Source organism: Pan paniscus, chromosome 18 (genome assembly GCF_029289425.2).
Source record: "Pan paniscus chromosome 18, NHGRI_mPanPan1-v2.0_pri, whole genome shotgun sequence".
Classification (NCBI taxonomy): domain Eukaryota; kingdom Metazoa; phylum Chordata; class Mammalia; order Primates; family Hominidae; genus Pan; species Pan paniscus.
The window spans coordinates 4,168,717-4,187,467 of NC_073267.2; the positions used below are offsets into that span (position 1 = coordinate 4,168,717).

The following is an 18,751-nucleotide window of genomic DNA, read 5'->3' on the forward strand; positions in this document are numbered from 1 at the left end:
CAGGAGACTGAGATACGGTTTTTGGACATGGACTTTAGTATGTTAATCACATCTGTTTTATTTTTTATTTTTTTATTTTATTTATTTATTTATTTTGAGATGGAGTCTCGCTCTGTGGCCCAGGCTGGAGTGCAGTGGCGCGATCTCGGCTCACTGCAAGCTCTGCCATCCGGGTTCACGCCATTCTCCTGCCTCAGCCTCCCAATAGCTGGGACTACAGGCGCCCGCCATCACGCCTGGCTAATTTTTTTGTATTTTTATTAGAGATGGGGTTTCACCATGTTAGCCAGGATGTGATTTGCCCACCTCGGCCTCCCAAAGTGCTGGCATTATAGGCGTCAGCCATCGTGCCCGGCCAAGCACAGCTATTTTAAATAATAGCGATAAGATGATGGATTGTTTCATAGAATGAGAATTCATAAAAAATATAATGGAAGTTCTAAAACAGAAAAGCACAATAACTGAAATTTAAAATTCAGCCAGGTGCAGTAGCTCACACCTGTAATCCCAGCACTTTGGGAGGCTGAGGTGAAGAGTTTGAGACCAGCCTGGGCAACATAGCAAGACCTTGTCTCTACTAAAAATTTTTTAAAATTAGGCCGGGTGCAGTGGCTGACACCTGTAATCGCAGCACCTTGGGAGGCCAAGGCAGGCAGACCACTTGAGGTCAGGGGTCCAAGACCAGCCTGGCCAACATGGTAAAACCTTCTCTCTACTAAAAATACAAAAATTAGCCAGGCATGATGGTGGGTACCTGTAATCCCAGCTACTCAGGATGCTGAGGCAGGATAATCGCTTGAATCTGGGAGGCAGAGGTTGCAGTGAGCCAAGATTGCACCCCTGCACTCCAGCCTGGGCAACAGAGTGATACTGGGTCTCAAAAACATAAAGACTTTAGAAAATTAGCCGGGGATGGTGGCACATGCCTGTGGTCCCAGCTACTTGAGAGACTGAGGAGGGAGTATTGCTAGCACCTCCACTGAGGTGGAGGCTGCAGTGAGCTATGAATGTGCCACTGCACTCCAGCCTGGGCGACACAGCGAGACTCCATCTCAAAAAAAAAAAAGAAAGAAAAAATCCAGTAGGTGTATTTACCAGCAGATTGGAATCAGCTGAAAAAAGGATTAGTGCTCTAGAAGAAAGGTCAATAGAAAATACGTAGTGGGGCTTGGCATGGTGGCTCATGCCTGTAATCCCAGCACTTTGGGAGGCCAAGGCAGGCGGATCAGTTGGGCTTAGGAGTTCGAGACCAGCCTGGGCAACATGGCAAAACTCCATCTCTACAAAAAATACAAAAAATTAGCCAGGCCTGGTGGCGCATGCCTGTGGTCCCAGCTTCTTGGGAGGTTGAGGCAGGATGATCACTTGAGCCTGGGACGCTCCAGTGAGCCAAGATTGTGCCACTCACTGCACTCCAGCCTGGGTGACAGAGTGAGAGACCCTGTCTCATTTCTTTAAAAGAAAAAAAAAAGTAAAAAGAAAATCCCTTGCAAATACCACCACAACCAGCCCACTTTACACTGTGTGTCCTTTTCCTGGACCCTGAGGGCGCCCTCCCTTTTCCTTTCTGTGGCCCCCTAGCCTTGGCCAGGGAGGGGGCCCTGCTGAGAAGGCCTTTGTACTTGGGAGAGACCGAGGTGGCTTCGGAATTGGGGAGTTGGGGGATTACTTTTCATTGCGACCCTTGTTGGAAACATCAGCACACTGGAGTCCAGCTGCAGTTCGCCTTGTGGCTTTGTTTAAATCCTCATTGGGAACATGAGTTCTCATTGTCCTCAGGGACTCAGGCTGCGGGTGTGTTAACCTCCCTGGTGAGAAAGTGGCTTTTTAGACAAACTTCTTTTCATTTGCATCTCTCCTCAAAGCAGAATGCAGAAAGCGGCAGCACTGGGAGCGTGTGGGGAGGGACGGGGCAGCCGGCGGAGGCTGAGCCAACATGCTGTGGTTCAGGCCCACACCTCGTGGAAGGCAGAAGGCGAGTGCTGACCTTCCGTAGCAGGCCAGGGTGGGGAAGGGGCGGTCTGCTGCCTGCTGAGCGTGACTGGGCAGCTGTTGCGAGTCTTTGTGATTCTGATGTGTGGTGTTCTGAGAAATTTCCCATCCTGGGTTAATGCTTTCTTTATTATGAACAGAAATTAATTTATGAGGGATGGCGCAACCAGGCTGGGGCGCAGACCAAGGGCAGTGCACTGGGCTGTGATGACTGCATCCTGCTCAGGTTGTGGGACATGGGGTTAAAACATTGTCACGGCAAAGACACTGGCCTTTTACCTTAGTACAGGATAGTAGCCCTTTGTCCTCTAAGATGCTCTGTCCCTGGGGCCAGCAAACACCTCCCAAGGGAGAGGAGAGAAAGAACCCGAGTAGAGCCAGCCGAGGGCAGGTAGGTCTTGTAGGGCTGTGGGAGCCACTGCACCCCTGGGAGCTTCCTGTCAGCTCAAGCCCAGTGCCCAGAGTGTCCAAGTGCCACCTGGATGCCCTGCAGTGTCCACTGTGCTGGGTTCTCAAGGTTTTTCTCTGGGGGGGGTCTGCGGGGAGCCTGGAGCCTGGAGCTGCTGGGTAGGAGGTGGGCTTGTGGCTCAGCTGTGTCCAGTGGCTGGCTGTGGAGCGCCTCCTCTGCTCCAGTAATATTTTCATGGGCAAGAAAGACCACTACTTTCTTGGCCACCGCTTTCTGAACCTTGTGTTCCTGGAAGCCAGCCATAAATAAGCCGGCCATAAACGAGGGTAAACAGGTGCCTGAGTAAACACACCAGAGCAAATGAGTCATATGGGCCAGCAGAGATGAACCTGGGGCCATGGCGGGTGTAGGGGTTGGGTGGGGAGAGGATGTCGTCTGAAAAGGTGACATTTAAGCTGAAACTGGAATGACAAGAAGGCCCCAGCTCTGCAGGCAGAGCGGAAGGCTCAGAGCTTAGAATCACATAGGTCATGGAAAGCATTGGATTTCGTGTTAGGGACAATGAGAAACTGGTGACAGATTTTAAGTAGGGGAGTAAAGAGATCTAAATTACTTTGCGAGATGTTCTGAGAGCTGTGGGGACGGCTGGGACATGTACCTGGAAGCAGGGCAGCCAAAGGGAGAGGCGGTGATGACGGGTGGTGTGGAGGCTGCAGAATCTGGAGGACGTGCAGGCTCAGGGTGCATGGTGCGGGCGGGGCCGAGGGGGGCGGGACCTAGGATGATCTCAGGTATTCTAGCACCTGGATGGTGGTGGCACCATAGACATGAGCAGGGAAGGCCAAGGAAGTAATCTGGGGCCATTGTGGCTGCAGCAAGTTTATGATGCCTGATGCCCATCAGACCTGTCTGAGGGGAGATGTCCCAGCCACGGCTGAAGTGTGAGACAAAGCCCTGGCTTCAGAGGACAGCAGGGGAGTGTTTCCTGAGCAGGCGTGACCAGACGGTGTTTCTAAGATGGAAACCTGGGCATTTAATTTTTTGTGTGTGGTTTCATTTTTAACATTAACTAATGGTTACCTTATTTTTGGATGTTGCATCACATCTAGCAGTATTGCTTAAGAAGCTTTTGATTTGTAGAATTGTAAAAACTAATCGTGGGATTTTTTTTTTTTTTTTTTTTCTTTTTGAGACAAGGTCTAGTAGCTCTGTCACCCAGGCTGGAGTGCAGTGGTGCAGTCATGGCCCATTACAGCTTTCACCTTCCAGGCTCACGCAATCCTCCTACCTCAGCCTCCTGAGTAGCTGGGACCACAGATGTGTGCTTCCATGCCTGGCTAACTTTTTAATTTTTTGTAGAGACAGGTTCTTGCCATGTTACCTAGACTGGTTTTGAACTTCTAAGCTCTAGCAGTCCTCCCACTGTGGCCTCCCAAAGTGCTGGGATTACAGGCATGAGGCACCACACGCAGCCAGAAAATTTCAACATATTCAAAACTAGAGACTAGTATTACACATCTTCATGTACTCATTACCCAGCCTCAGGGCTGGCATTTTGAAGCAAATCCCAGGTACTGTACCACTTCATCTTTCAATATTTTATTAATAGTATGTGACTGTAAAATATAAGGCCAGGTGTTATAGCTCACACCTGTAATCCCAGCACTTTGGGAAGCCAAGGCAGGAGAATCACTTGAACCCAGGAGTTGGAAAGCAGCCTGGGCAGCACAGTTAGATCCCCACCCCATCTCTACCAAAAAAGAACAAAATTTTTTTTTTTTTTTAATTAGCCAGGTGTGGCTGGGCGCAGTGGCTCACACCTATAATCCTAGCACTTTGGAAGGCTGAGGCGGGCAGATCACTTGAGGCCAGGAGTTTGGGACCAGCCTGGCCAACATGGCGAAACCCCGTCTTTACTGAAAATACAAAAATTAGCCAGGCATGGTGGCGCACATCCGTAATCCCAGCTACTAGGGAGGCTTGAGGCAGAAGAATTGCTCAAACTTGGGAGGCCGGAGGTTGCAGTGAGCCAAGATGGCACCACTGTACTCCAGCATGGGCAACAGAGCAAGAACCTGTCTCAAAAGAAACAAAACAAAACCAGGTGTGATGGCACATGGCAGGAGGCTGAGGCAGGAGGATCCCTTCAGCCCAGGCTGCAGTGCACTACAATTGTGCCTGTGAAAAGCCACTGCAGTGGCCGGGCGCGGTGGCTCACGCCTGTAATCCCAGCACTTTGGGAGGCTGAGACGGGCGGAACACAAGGTCAGGAGATCGAGACCATCCTGGCTAACATGGTGAAATCCCGTCTCTACTAAAAACACAAAAAATTAGCCGGGCGTGGTGGCGGGCGCCTGTAGTCCCATCTACTCAGGAGGCTGAGGCAGGAGAATGGCATGAACCCCAGAGGTGAAGCTTGCAGAGAATGGTGTGAACCCCAGAGGCGAAGCTCGCGTGAACCCCAGAGGCAGGCTGCAGTGCAGAGCCAAGATCGCGCCACTGCACTCCAGCCTAGACAACGTAGTGAGACCCTGTTCCTAAAATAATTTCTTTAAAAACAAAACATAAGGACCAATAAGAGCCATTACAAACTCAAGAGTTTACTATTAATACTTCCCAGTTGTGGGTCAGTGTTCTGCTTTCCGTGATTGCCTCTTATGTAATTTGTTACACAAATGTCTGTTTGCATGAATAAAAGATTGGATGTTTTATAGGATCTAAGTAAGGTCCATACATTTTGTTTATGGATATATCTCAAGTTTTATTATCATTTATCATCCATCTCAAAATGTGAACTTTTTTTAACCTATGAGTTCTGCCTCTCTTCTTCTTTTCATTTTGAAATCTATTGATGAGCCTGTCCTTTGCCGTCTATGATTTCCCAGTCTGGGTCGTACCGTGTCCCCGTGGTGCTGTTGAACATGAGCCTCTGTCCTTGTATTTGCTTTAAGCTCTCATTTAGATCTAGAGGTTTGATCAGATTCAAGATTGTTTTGGCAAGAACTCTCCTAAGTGCTGCTGTGTGTGGTCTTGGATTAGAAGGGACAGAGGCTGTCTTTTGTGATGTTAGCAGCCACTACATCAGGGCTGAGATTAGGGATGGCAAAATGGTGACTTTCAGGTCTAGCATTCCTTCCTCGTGTATTAGCTGGAGTCCACCTATCTAAAGAGAGCCTTCTCGAGCTATGGGTTACTGGGCAGTCCTTTTTGCATAGGAAAGGCAGAATACCGCCTTGATCCTTTGACTTTATTTGCCTTTTTGCAGAAGAACAAGTTGAGTTCCTAGCATCCCCCTAAGGTGGCTGATAATTATTTTATGCCAACATGAACTTATGTGTTGAAACACAGTGATATGTTTAATCTGTTGCAATTATTCTTTTCAGTAGCAATTTGTAGAACTGAGAATTTCTTTGTGACAGAACGTTGAAGCAGTGGTGAATGATGAAGGATAGAAAAGAAGTTATATTCAGTAAAGTAGGAAATCTAACTCAGGCATATGCATTATGTCAGATCAGAAGCTTCACACTTTCTCAGTTGAGAGCACCCTTGATTAAGGTTCAATAATTATTTTAATAGTAAGCCAAAAGAAATCCCTAACAGTGGTGCCGGAGGAGACAGGTTGTGTTTTTTATCTTGTGGCCTGGGTAGTGTCTTGGGACCCTCTGCCCCATCTGAGTCAAGTGTTGTGGGATAAAGGAATCTCTCAGGGCGAGGAGCTTCTTAAGTTAAATCGGTAGAAATTTAGGCATGATATGGGCCTTCAAATGTGTGAGGAGCTGTATCATTTTATTTCTCAGTGTGTTTTCCCCAACTTCTAGTTGATAAAAAAAAAAATTCTTAAAGAGTTTTCGTATGTGGGAGCTAAGGTGGTCTTGTAAAATTTCAAGTCATCCTTAAATAAAATGACCCGCCTGAGAACTTGCTCCCGCTAAGTGGCGAAATCAACCGGAGTTGGTTCCTACAAGTTGTGTTTATTCTAGTTTTGTTTGTAAGTAGGTTGTGTGAGTTAATTCATGGATATTTACTATATGTCTTTTAAATTAGAAAACATTTGTTATTACGTATGTCCTTTTAGATTTTACCTGCAGCTCAGACTTTGAAATCATCACCCAGTAGTGTCTTACTCTAGCATCGTCTAAATCTGAGCATCATCTGGTGGATTCTTAAATTTCAGTAGAAACCACGAGTTATTAATACATCTTCCACTCAAGTATCAATTTCAGAAGGAAATGTAAATGAATATTCTAAATAAGGCTAATTTGTATTAATCTGCCTTTATGTTTGAGGGAAAAAAAGCTGAGACATTGTATGAAAGATGATGCAGGATATACGCTGATCTTTTGGCCCCATTGAGCTATTTGAACATTGTCCTGTCTATTGTTAGTTTTCTTCATCATTTATTATATGGTCAGTTTTTGAATTCCTGTAATATGAAACCTTATTCTATCTTTTAACTTACTGTTACCTAAAGTTAGTAAGTCCAGATTATATGGTCATTCAAAAAAAAAAAAAAAAAGAAAAGAAAAAGAAATCCCCCACAGTTCCATTTATTAAATAAGTAAACCCCAATAATAAGCATTTGTGTCCTGGCAACTTATAGTGGATGTCTAGAAAGGTAATACATAAAGACAAATGTTCATGTTATTTGTTTAGTCATGGGATGTGTGTGCCTGTCAAGCACCTCTTCAACTTGGAATCTGATAGAACACCGCCACCCTCATTGCCTCATTTTTCCACATCGACCTTCACAGTAATTGCTTGTTCAGTGACTGCCACAACCCAGCCTGGCAGAGAGAGGGAAGATACCCTATAAAGCAAGGTAATGTTAATGTTGAGACCATGAATGGCCTTGAGCAGAGCAGAGTATCACTGCTTCCTTCAAAATTCAGGAGGATCCGATGGTGCTCTGTGAGTTCATGGGGGTGCCTCCGTGCAGGTTGGAAACCACAGCTGTGCGTCCTTCCCGCTTTCCCTCTTGATCAGTAGAAGGGTATCCTCCCTGGCCTGCACGTCGCTGGGTCACACAACACGGGCTGTGGTTGCACAAAGCCACGGCCACCAGTGTTCCTTTGAGGCCATTTGTTTCCAGCCATGGTGCCTATAGGATTTTTCCTTTATCCTGTAATTTCAGCCAAATCAGAGCATGTGACCTGGCTTAGATGTCAATATAACTGTTGTTATGTGCTCTTTTCCCTTCCTGTGTCTGTGACAGTTTAATTTAACCTGAGAAGGCTGCAGATCCTCGGGGTTGGTGTAAAAACACCTCATCCTGATCTGAGAAGGCGGTCAGCTTTTCTCGTCGTTGCCGTTGGCTGCCAGCACCCATTCTCTGTGGATGTGAAAATCCCAGAAGGGCTGGGCTTCCTTCTTGGGCATTCCCCAGGCCTATCTCCAGAGTGGGGCCCAGCATGGGAGGATTGTACCCCACTCACTCCCCTGATGTGGGGCTTGGACCTACAGCTCGACAGCACCCATGGAATGTGGGCAGAAGCGACAGCAGCCAGCTCCGCCTTGGCCTTAGGGCGGCACGTGTTCTGCTTGTGCCCTGGGAGCCTCCACCTTCCACACTGTGGGAAGAGGGTGCCCAGGGAGCTGCAGTCTCTCCAGCCCAGCCCCAGGATGAGGCCCAGGCAGCAGAGCCACCCCAGCAGACCTGGCAGTGTGAGAGAAATGCATGTGTATACACTGAGTTTTCAGGTGGCTGTTACATGGCAGCATTGACTGACACAGACAGAAAAGAGATCCACGAGGGAGAAGTGAGAGTGCTGGAGACTCCACAAGCCACAGGCCGCAGGGGCAGGATGGCTTCTTAGAAGGTGAAATGATTGTTCTGGGAATCTATCAGAGGAAGACATAGAGGCTCCAGACGGTTGAAGGCCCAACGGTGATCCCAGACAGGCCCCATGTCAGACCAGGCTCCTCCAGGGCTGTGCTGCCCTCACCAAAGCCCGTCCTGAGGGCAGCCACACAGCAGGCAGCACTCGCCATTTGTACAAGCGAGGCCCAAGTTCCAGCCTTCCTTCTGGCAGGTAGAGGAAGCAGGGGCACTATGCCTGGGAGTTCCTGAAAGCAGATGGGGCAGCATTTGGTCAAGAGCCAGGAGGGGATGACAGACCAGAGGGGAACCGTTGTCCCACGTGCTGACCACACGTAGGGGGTTGGGCACTTGCTCTGTGAGCTATAATTGGTGTCCCTGTGCCCCGCCGGAAGCTGCACCAGGCAGTTTCTTGGTGGAGGACAGTGGCCGCCCTCTAGCTTTACTCCCTTCCCCGTGATGGGTCGCTGTCAGATGTGTGTCCAGGAAAGGCAAACACCAAAGGCAGAGGACTAGTCCCTACACCGAATACTCCGGTGGCCTTGCTTGGGGGCTGGGTTTTGATGTGCTGGAGGCTGTCCTAGACTTAGAGATTAAAAACAGGGAAGAACCATTGCTGAAACCTTTGGAAAAGCCTGCAATGGGGCCTCTGGCAGCCTGAGGAGTGGTGGTGTTTCCATCTGGTAGACGCCGTCTCAATAGGAGGGACAGATGAGTGCACCAGTGCTGCCAGCCAGAGGCGTCTGTTGGCGTGTCTTTATGGAATGGGGTGCCAGTCTTGTGGAGGGTGGTTTACCTTCCTGTTTCTAGTCCCCACTGGGCCTGCCTTCTGCTTCATGGCCAGCTGGCCAGACCTAGCACTTTCCTGACTTTCGACCTTGGCCCCTGCTGACTCTTGCCGTTGAGGCCTCCTGCAGACCCCATTTGTATTCATTTCCTGCAGTTCTCATGCCTGAATCCCGCCTGGACTTCTGCCAAGCCTTCCAGGCCCTCCTCCCCCAGGGGGACCACAGATGCTACGTGCAGGGCTGTCCTTGGAGGGCCAGCACAGCCCCTTCCAAGTGGGCAAGACCCAGGGGTGGCTCAAAAGATAGCTGTGCCCTAGCCCTGGAACCTCTGAATGTTGATTTTTGTAGCAAAAAAGGACTTGCAGATGTGAGTAAAGGCTGTTGAGATAAGGACATCCTCCCTGCTCTCCGGGAGGACCCCAAATGCAGGTGCACAGATCTTAAGAAGAAGAGGCAGAGACTGGGGTGATGCAGCCACAACTAAGGCAGGCCAAGGATTGCTGGCAGCCTGCAGAAACTGGAGGGCAAGGAGCATCCCCCTCCCCGGAGCCTCCAGGAGGAGCAAGGTCCTACTGACTCCCTGACTTCAGACGTCCAGTCTCCGGAATTGTGAGAGGATCCATTTCTGTTATTTTAAGCAACCAAACTTGTGGTAGTTACACCAGTCTCAGGAAATGAATACAAATGGAAAGTCAAAGATTCCAAGAAATGAGTGGCTGGGTGCGGTGGCTCACACTTGTAATCCCAGCATTTGCGGGAAGATTGCTTGGGCTCAGGACTTGGAGACCTTGTGTCTATGAGAAACTTAAAAAACAGGCTGGGTGCGATGGCTCACGCCTGTAATCCCAGCACTTTGGGAGGCCGAGGCAGGCGGATCACGAGGTCACGAGTTTGAGACCAGTGTGACCAACATGGTGAAACCCTGTCTCTACTAAAAATACAAAAATTAGCCGGGTGTGGTGGTGCGTGCCTGTAATCCCAGCTACTCAGGAGGCTGAGGCAGGAGAATCGCTTGAACCCAGGAAGCAGAGGTTGCAGTGAGCCGAGATAGCATTACTGCACTCCAGGCTGGGCAACAGAGCAAGATTCTGCCTCAAAAAAAAAAAAAAAAAATGCTGAGCATGGTAGCATGCACCTGTGGTCCTGGCTACGCGGGAGGATTGCCTGAAGCCAGGAGTTCAAGACCAGTCTGGACAAAAGAGCAAGACCCCATCTCTACCAAAAAAATTTAAAAATTAGCCAGGCATGGGGCCGTACCCATAGTCTTAGCTACTCAGGAGGCTGAGGAGGGAGGATTATCTGAGCCCTGGTGGTCGAGGCTATAATGAGCCATGATTGTGCCACTGCACTCCAGCCTTGGCAACACAGTGTGAGACCCTGTCTCAAAAACAATAAAAACCCAAAACAAAAGAACCAAGAAATTACTGGACCTGAGGCCTGGCCTTTAGCTGCTGCCCTGCTCTTGTGACCTGGTCACTCGGGATCCCCTGAGCCTAAACACACAGCCTATTGTCTACCTCAAGAAGGCTCCCCACTGCTTGGCTGGCAATTGGGGTGGGCTTTGCAGGCCCCACCTGTCCTGGCCCCACGGCGCTGGTGCTGCAGGCCCCCACCACTGCTTGTTCCGAGCTCCCCAGCCTCCTGCAGAGTTGCCTGCGCCTGATGGCGATGAATCAGGAAGGCAGGCGTGTCCTGGGCCACAGAGCAGTCATGGCTGTCCAGCCACCAGGGGGCTCCATTTGCAACTTTGGATGTGGCTTTGGCCTCTTACTCCAAAGTGACCTTGGGGCCCCCAGACAAGAGACAGGGAGACTGGAGCCCAGCCCCACCCTCCCGCACATACCTGGCCCATCCCTGCCCTATCCTGGAAAATGGGGGCCACCACACGTGCAAGGGACACAGGATAGGAACCTTTGGCCTTGTTATCAGACATTTTAAAACTAAGTGCAAACGTGATTATCAGGTGCAGTTTTTACAGCAGCAAGAAACCTGTGCTTACAGAAAGAAACACATGCCAGCAACCCACCTATGCGGAAAGCCACACAGAGCCATTGTTTTCTGCACTCTCAGGTGACGGCTCACATTTGCCCCAGGGAAGGTCACAGCTGCCTGAACTTTTAAAACTCCCAGACACGCACTGCCTGTGCAGGATCCGGAGCCCAGCAACACTGCCAGGGCCTTGAAGTGCTTCTTCAGAGACCTTTCTTCATAGACTACTTTTTTTCTTTAAGCAGCAAAAGGAGAAAATTGTCATCAAAGGATATTCCAGATTCTTGACAGCATTCTCATCATCTCTGAGGACATCACCATCATCTCAGGTGAGCACCAGGTGGAGTGCCTCTGGGTGACTGGCCGGTTTGGAGCAGGGAGGGAGGCTTAGAGTCTCATCCTCCAGCAGCGAGTGAGGTGGAGGCTCCAGCGTCCCTCCCGGGCGGGTTTTCTGGTGGATGGAGGAGTGACTTGGGGTCCTTTACGTGGTGCCACCTGTTTGGCTTTCTGGACGTTGTAGGAAAGGGTTTCCCCCGCCTGCGTCCCCCTGACCTTGAGCTCCACCAGCCCCTGCCAGCTGGGCTCCAGAAGGCTGGAGTGCTGTGGCAGGGATGACGTCTCACTTCTGTCTCTGTGCCCTGCGCTCTCCCAGGATGAGGAGCATGAAGCTGCTGGGGGCGCTGCTGGCACTGGCGGCCCTACTGCAGGGGGCCGTGTCCCTGAAGATCGCAGCCTTCAACATCCAGACATTTGGGGAGACCAAGATGTCCAATGCCACCCTCGTCAGCTACATTGTGCAGGTGAGGCCAGGGCGGCCTCTCCCCAAAAGCAGAGGAGCTCTGGAGTCTAGGGCTGGTGGGCAGGGCCAGCCCTATGGAGCCACAGAGTGTCGGGTGTGGGGTACTGAGCACCACTGCTCCCAGCACGGTGGAACAGGCTCTTGGCTGTGGGCCAAGGTCCTCATCCCTGCTGTGCTGTCCCTGGCTGGCAGCAGGAGCCCAGGCAGAAACATGAGGCTGCGGTTAAACCGAGCAATGCCACGAGCATCAGCTGTGGCTTCCTTTGTGGCGCTGTAGGGTCCCTGGGTGGCACCAGCCCTGCTCAGCACCACTGTGGCCCTGCCCTCAGATCCTGAGCCGCTATGACATCGCCCTGGTCCAGGAGGTCAGAGACAGCCACCTGACTGCCGTGGGGAAGCTGCTGGACAACCTCAATCAGTGGGTGACAGTGGCAGGGTCATAGGAAGGTGACATCTCGTCCACGGCACAGCCTCACTTCACTTGGGCCCCAAGGGTGGGGACCTGGGCACAGCCTCGCTATCGGCAGCCAGAGGGGTCCCCTATGGCCCCCGCCACTGGGACCTTTTGTTTCTTCATTCCAGGGATGCACCAGACACCTATCACTACGTGGTCAGTGAGCCACTGGGACGGAACAGCTATAAGGAGCGCTACCTGTTCGTGTACAGGTGGGTGGTCCAGAAAGCCAGGAAGCCCCTCCCTCACCTGGGAGGGCCCCAACAGAGCAGGGAAGTAGTTTGTCCTATTAGTTTGTCCTATGGCAAGAACCTGAGGCTGCAGAGCAGGGTCCAGGGTGGAATCAAAACACCCCAAGGTCCCGGACCAATGGGTTGAGCAGGTGCCTGGCTCCCCCGCCCTCCTGTCGCCTGGGACGCGACGCCTGCCTCCTGGGAAGCAGGAGTGGGGCAGCTTCCAGCCTGGGGTCACCTCCTCCTGCCCGGCCTTCCCGCAGGCCTGACCAGGTGTCTGCGGTGGACAGCTACTACTACGATGATGGCTGCGAGCCCTGCGGGAACGACACCTTCAACCGAGAGCCAGCCATTGTCAGGTTCTTCTCCCGGTTCACAGGTGGGTGCTGCCTGGGCCAGGGTGGGGCTCGGCTTGGCGCTTATGGCCTCCACCCCCTCCTAGGGAACCTGGAATGCCTCTGTCACACACTGCCCTCCCAGTCCCTGGGGCTTGGGTTTTCCATTCAAGTCATTTGGAAAATATCCACCCCCCAGGGGGACTGTCATGACACATAGTTCCAGCTGACATGGTGACTGAACCTGCCCCCAGGGAGTGTGCCTCACACGAGGATGTGGCTGTCTCCACAGAGGTCAGGGAGTTTGCCATTGTTCCCCTGCATGCGGCCCCGGGAGACGCAGTAGCCGAGATCGACGCTCTCTATGACGTCTACCTGGATGTCCAAGAGAAATGGGGCTTGGAGGTGAGGCCCTCCCAGGGGCAGTGGGCACCAGCGGCCTCCGCGTGTCCCAGGGCCACAGGCAGCGTTTCCTGGTAGGACGTCATGTTGATGGGCGACTTCAATGCGGGCTGCAGCTATGTGAGACCCTCCCAGTGGTCATCTATCCGCCTGCGGACAAGCCCCGCCTTCCAGTGGCTGATCCCCGACAGCGCTGACACCACAGCTACGCCCACGCACTGTGCCTATGACAGGTGAGCAGGGCCTCGCGCTTAGGGCAGACTGAGGGCACCTCCAAGGGCAGCCGTGACTCATAGGTCCGGCTTCAGAAGCCTTGAAGCCTTTGAACACTCACCCAACTGAGCTTCAGTTGATCCACTCAGGGAACAGAATAACAAGAGCCACGATTTTTAGGTTTTTTTGGAAAAGCACATCTGGGGATAAGAGGAGAGGCAGACACCTAGGCTGTCATGTGGTTTCCACATTGAGGGGCACAGGCCAGGGTGTGCAGTTTTGGGCACCCACAGACCTGCACTGGCAGGTCCCAGGGCTCTTAGTTTAGTTCCTGCGGGCGCTGAGCCAGGCCCATGTGTGAAAGGGGAACCTACTTTCTCTTCCCAACACCCATCAGGATCGTGGTTGCAGGGATGCTGCTCCAAGGCGCTGTTGTTCCCGACTCGGCTCTTCCCTTTAACTTCCAGGCTGCCTATGGCCTGAGTGACCAACTGGTACGTGTCCTCCCTTGCACAGCCACATGAGGATGGGACACAGGAGCTCAGGTAGGCTCAGCCCAGACCCTGTGCCCACTTGCCTGCAGGCCCAAGCCATCAGTGACCACTATCCAGTGGAGGTGATGCTGAAGTGAGCAGCCCCTCCCCACACCAGTTGAACTGCAGGAAGAGAGGACCCATCCTGCCACAGGACCCAGAAAAAAAGCCCAACACACACTCAGGTTAAGAAATACCTTTAAATTTAGGTAAATAAAGCTCAAGGAGGTGGGGCTGTCATCTGTGGTGTCAGTCCTTCTGGCCCCCTGGCTGTTAGTGTCGCTCCAGGGCCTTGACAAGCAGCTCATTCAAGCGGCCCACCATGGCCCTAGGGTCGTCAACAAGCCCAGCAGCAATCATGGCATTCTCATATATCTGAAAGGCAAGAGGAGAAACCCATTATGAGGGGCATGGGGCACCTTTTCAATTTTTGTTGAGACAGAGTCTCACTGTTGCCGAGGCTGGAGTGCAGAGGCACGATCTCGGCTCACTGCAACCTCAGGTGATCCCCCCACCTCCCAAAGTGCTGGGATTACAGGCGTGAGCCACCACGCCTGGCCATTTTTCCGTTTTTAAAACAGAATTTGGCTGGGCACGGTGGCTCACGAGGTCAGGAGATTGAGACCATCCTGGCCAAGATGGTGAAAACCCCACCTCTACTAAAATACAAAATTAGCCAGGCGCATGCCTGTAGTCCCAGCTACTCAAGAGGCTGAGGCAGGGGAATTGCTTGAACCCGGGAGGCAGAGGTTGTAGTGAGCCAAGATCACGCCACTGCACTCCAGCCTGGCAACAGAGCAACACTCCATCTCAAAAAACAAACAAACAAACAAACAAAAAGACAGGATTTTAGAGGAAACCACTGTTCCACCCTGAAGGCAGGCTCGCAGGGCTGGTAGCCTGGGTCCCTGCAGTCATCCTAAGCTGCTGCACTCACCTGATCCACCAGCAGCTGAGCCAGGCCAGGCTCGCTTGCCCGCAGCTGATTCAGCTTCTTGATGAGCGCGTGCCTGCAACACAGAACCCACCAGAAAAAGCAGCTCAGTACCATGTGCTGTGACCCTCCCTTCATGTTTTGGGATTATCAGGATATTTAAAGAAGCACAGTAAGACTGTCTGTAGTTTTTTAAAGGTATGTTAATGATCATTTATAGATAATATCATTATATACCCAGAAAACCCAAGAGAATCAGGAGTGTCAGTATTAGAAAATGCTGTAAGGTAGCCAAACTCCAAGATTAATATACACTAAAGGGACAAAAGGAGCTTAGTACGTGAAGACATGCCTTGGTTCCTAGATAAATAATAAAAGAGAAGGGAGGAAGACCCACATGTTGAAACATATTATAGGGCTCTAGTAAATAAAACAGTTTAGGTCTGGAAAGGGGGAAGGCAAACAACTCCACGTAACGAGGGTGGACACTGAGTGTCTGATGAGGACAGTATTTCACAGAAGAGGGAGGTGACAGATCACTCCATCCAGCAGCACTGGGATGACTGGGAGCCATGCAGAAAACCATTTAGACCAGAGTAAATTCCAGAGGGATCAAAGATGACAAGCACAATTCTAGGGAAGAAATGTTTCATAATCTCAGAAGGGGAAAGCCTTTCCAAGCAAAACCACAAACCAAAAAGTAAAGAATGATCGACATATTTGACATCAGAACAATATTTTTCTGCATAGGAAAAAGCATCATGTAGTATTTAACCTTAACATGAATATTATAATTTTTCACTTAGAAGTCTGATAAAACCGAGGGCTCTGGGGAACTGTAAATTTGTACAACCTCTCCAGAGGACAGCTGGAGTCGGGAAAACCACATGTGGATGATATGCTGAGACTCAGCCATTCCATTTCCTAACTGCATCCCTTTAAACACTTTTTTTTTTTAGATAGATAGATAGACTCTCACTCCTTCACCCAGGCTAGAGTGAAATGGCATGATCTTGGCTCACTGCAGCCTCCCGGTTTCAAGAGATTCTCTTGCCTCAGCCTCCCAAGTAACTGGGATTACAGGCACCCACCACCACCCCCAGCTAGTTTTTGTATTTTTAGTAGAGATGAGGTCTCGAACTCCTGACCTCAAGTGATCCACCCTCCTAGGCCTCCCAAAATGTTGGGATTACAGACAGGTGTGAGGCACCGCACCCAACCTAACAGAGGAAACACTTCAAATGCACATCCTCACATTTCTAGTCTATGTAGCTGGAAAAAAAAGACATTCTTAATATGCTAATGTGGAGGTCACCTAGTTACCCTAAGGGAAAGCAAGGCAAAGACCCACTGCACAGCAAGTTCCCCCTTGGAAGCCCACAAGTGCACATAATCTCTGCAGAAATACAAAAGCCCTAATGCTGGCTGCACTGGGGACACAGGTAGGAGGAAATTTTCCCCTGTAAGCAGTTTTGAATTCTGAACTATGTGGACAGAACACCAAATTTTAAAACAAATAAAAGTGAAGCTGGCTGGGCACAGTGGCTCTCGCCTGTAATCCCAGCACTTTGGGAGGCCAAGGCTGCAGTGAGCTCTGATGGCGCCACTGGTACACTCCACCCTAGGTGACAGAGCAAGACCCTGTCTCCAAATGTGAAGTGAAGTGTCCTTTGGCAATAGACAGAAACGAGCACTTCTGCAGCTATCTATCTATCTTAGAAAACTAGTTTGGCACCAAAACTAGTTAAAGTGACCTGGTGTCCGCCTCACTGAGCTGCTCCAGCAGAGGCACAGGCATTCTGCATACTGGCGCTGCTGTGCACTGACAGCCATAAGCCAAGTCAGCCTTTCCCCAGGAGTGCCATGGCTAGGAAAATGCATCTCCCTCGCCTCCAGTATAATTTTAAAAGTTATGGTTGTAAAATGACAAAAGAAAAAAACTAGACATGTACTAAAGAACAAAACAAAAACTGGCTGGGGGTGGTGGCCCACACTTGTAATCCCAGCACTTCGGTAGGCTAAGGCAGGTGGATTGCTTGAGGCCAGGAGGTAGAAGTTGCAGTGAGCTGAGATGGCCCCACTGCACTCCAACCTGGGGGACAGAGTGAGACCCTGTCTCAAAAATTAAAATACTACTTAGGCTACATTGTGGGGGGGGTGGTAAGTCTATGGATTTTGATTTCCTTTTTGCTGTTTTCTATTTTTGGTAACTTGTTTATGTAACTTCATTTTTTAAAAAATTGCTACATACAAAATTTCCCCCCAAAAAAGAAACTTCATATGAAACTTCATATACAAGTTAGAAAATGAAATTTTAAAATACCCAATAAGACACATCAAAGAATAATTCTTTAAAAATGGTACCAGAACCCTACAGAGAGAATGTAAGGTACCAAAGGATGTTAAAGACCTAAATAGATCACATTCATGGGTGCAAAGAAGTGATACTGTAAAAAGAAAGAAACGTAGGAGCAATGAATTCATGACTCTGTAAAGATTTCTTAAGATCCCAAAAAAGCATCTAACAAAAACGTAAATGTTCTATTAAGAATACCTACTCATCAAAAGATACCTAAAGGCAGGTGAAAAGACATTTACAACAGATAAAGGGCATATAAAGAACAGCAGGAAGAAACGAGGGAAATCTTACGGCTCAGCCACTGTCAGGGCTAGGGGTTCTCGGTGCACCCTGGAAGCAGCTCCCACCACCGGGGCCACAGAGAAACCCACACAAGCCCCAGACACGTGGACAAGAATACTCAGAGCAGCCTGGCTCTCCACAACTTCTGACCAAGAACCACCGGAGGCCCAGCAGAGCAGAACGGAGGAGTCTGCTGTGCCGAGGGGGGTTTCTGCAGCGGACATTATTCAGCTATGAAAATGAACTTGTGGCAGCCCCTCTGCATGGGCAACCCTCATGCCAAGTGAGCAACGTGAGACTTCAGCAAACACCAAGATCCACGTACAAAGCTCAAAACAGGCAAAACTGAGCATGTCCAGGACACGCACAGGTGGCAAAGCCATAAAGCAAAACGAGGACATGGTCACAGGCTGGGATGTGGCTAACCTCCCAGGCGACACCTGGGGATGGTAAGGGGCTGGCCAGGTTCCATTTCACATGGGTGCAGCCTAAACTGCATACAGCTCCTTATAGTTACCCACATATCCACAGGCCTCACGCACTTTTCTTCTGTGTCACATTCCACAACAAAAGAACACCACACACAGAATTCTGGGGAATCCCACAGGCTGGAAGGGCCAGGAGCATGGCCTCACCTGGGGTTGATCTCCAGCGTGGGCTGCAGGAGCTGTGCGCGCTCCTCCTGGGTCTTGGCCAGCTGCTGCATGCGCAGGAAGTGGCGGGCAGCCCCCATCTCCAGCACAGTGACCATGGCAGGGTGGGTGTCCAGTCGGAGGGTCACCTGTGAGCAAAGCCCGGGGTTGAGGGTGATAGAGGTTCCCAATGTGAGAGGGCTGGCAGGATCTTACCAGGGGTGAAGGTCACCCAGACCACGAGGTAGCAGGCGGGGTCTCAAGGACTCCCCTGGACCAGCGCTGCTCCCTCCCCATTACACACTAACTTGTGGGCCTTGAGCTGATGCCCCACGCAAAGATACTGTGCCCGAGGGGCTCCACCACCCTGCTGCCCCGCTGCTGCCTCCAGGAGCTGCCCGAATCCATCGTCCTCTGCTCCACGCCAGCCCACCCTGCATGAGGCCCCTCCTCCAAGTGACCATGCATGGGACGCTCATTTCTCACTCTGAGCTAGACAGGTTGGCGGGGGGAGTCTTAGCTCTCTGAAGCCCACCCAAAACCCCCAACTAAGAACCCAAGTGAGCATGTGAGCTCCTGAGG

At 50.8% G+C, this 18,751-nt stretch overlaps 2 protein-coding genes across 11 annotated transcripts in view; one reads left to right on the plus strand and one right to left on the minus strand.

Moving 5' to 3' along the window:
* DNASE1 (deoxyribonuclease 1) overlaps window positions 1-18,751 on the plus strand; it is a 54,447-nt gene that overhangs the window by 32,102 nt on the left and 3,594 nt on the right. For 4 of the 9 annotated variants that reach the window (XM_055100763.2, XM_055100765.2, XM_063598311.1 and 1 more), the window contains exons 4-10: window positions 11,239-11,322; window positions 11,646-11,793; window positions 12,375-12,458; window positions 12,743-12,858; window positions 13,107-13,219; window positions 13,295-13,449; window positions 13,827-13,923. In XM_055100763.2, the coding sequence (XP_054956738.1) occupies window positions 11,765-11,793; window positions 12,375-12,458; window positions 12,743-12,858; window positions 13,107-13,219; window positions 13,295-13,449; window positions 13,827-13,923 (594 nt within the window). In that variant the 5' untranslated portion in view covers window positions 11,239-11,322; window positions 11,646-11,764. Of the gene's footprint in view, window positions 1-11,238; window positions 11,323-11,645; window positions 11,794-12,121; window positions 12,211-12,374; window positions 12,459-12,742; window positions 12,859-13,106; window positions 13,220-13,294; window positions 13,450-13,826; window positions 13,924-14,012; window positions 14,803-18,751 lie in introns of those variants that run through there. The other 5 variants (XM_063598309.1, XM_063598310.1, XM_014341646.4 and 2 more) reach the window with 3 other exon arrangements.
* The window catches only part of TRAP1 (TNF receptor associated protein 1), a 59,752-nt gene continuing 55,144 nt past the window's right edge, over window positions 14,144-18,751 (minus strand). For both annotated transcript variants that reach the window (XM_034939687.3, XM_055100761.2), the window contains exons 16-18: window positions 18,173-18,318; window positions 14,900-14,972; window positions 14,144-14,337 (exon numbers count right to left, since the gene is read on the minus strand). In XM_034939687.3, coding sequence (XP_034795578.3) covers window positions 14,236-14,337; window positions 14,900-14,972; window positions 18,173-18,318 — 321 coding nt within the window. In that variant the 3' untranslated portion in view covers window positions 14,144-14,235. The remainder of the gene's footprint in view (window positions 14,338-14,899; window positions 14,973-18,172; window positions 18,319-18,751) is intronic.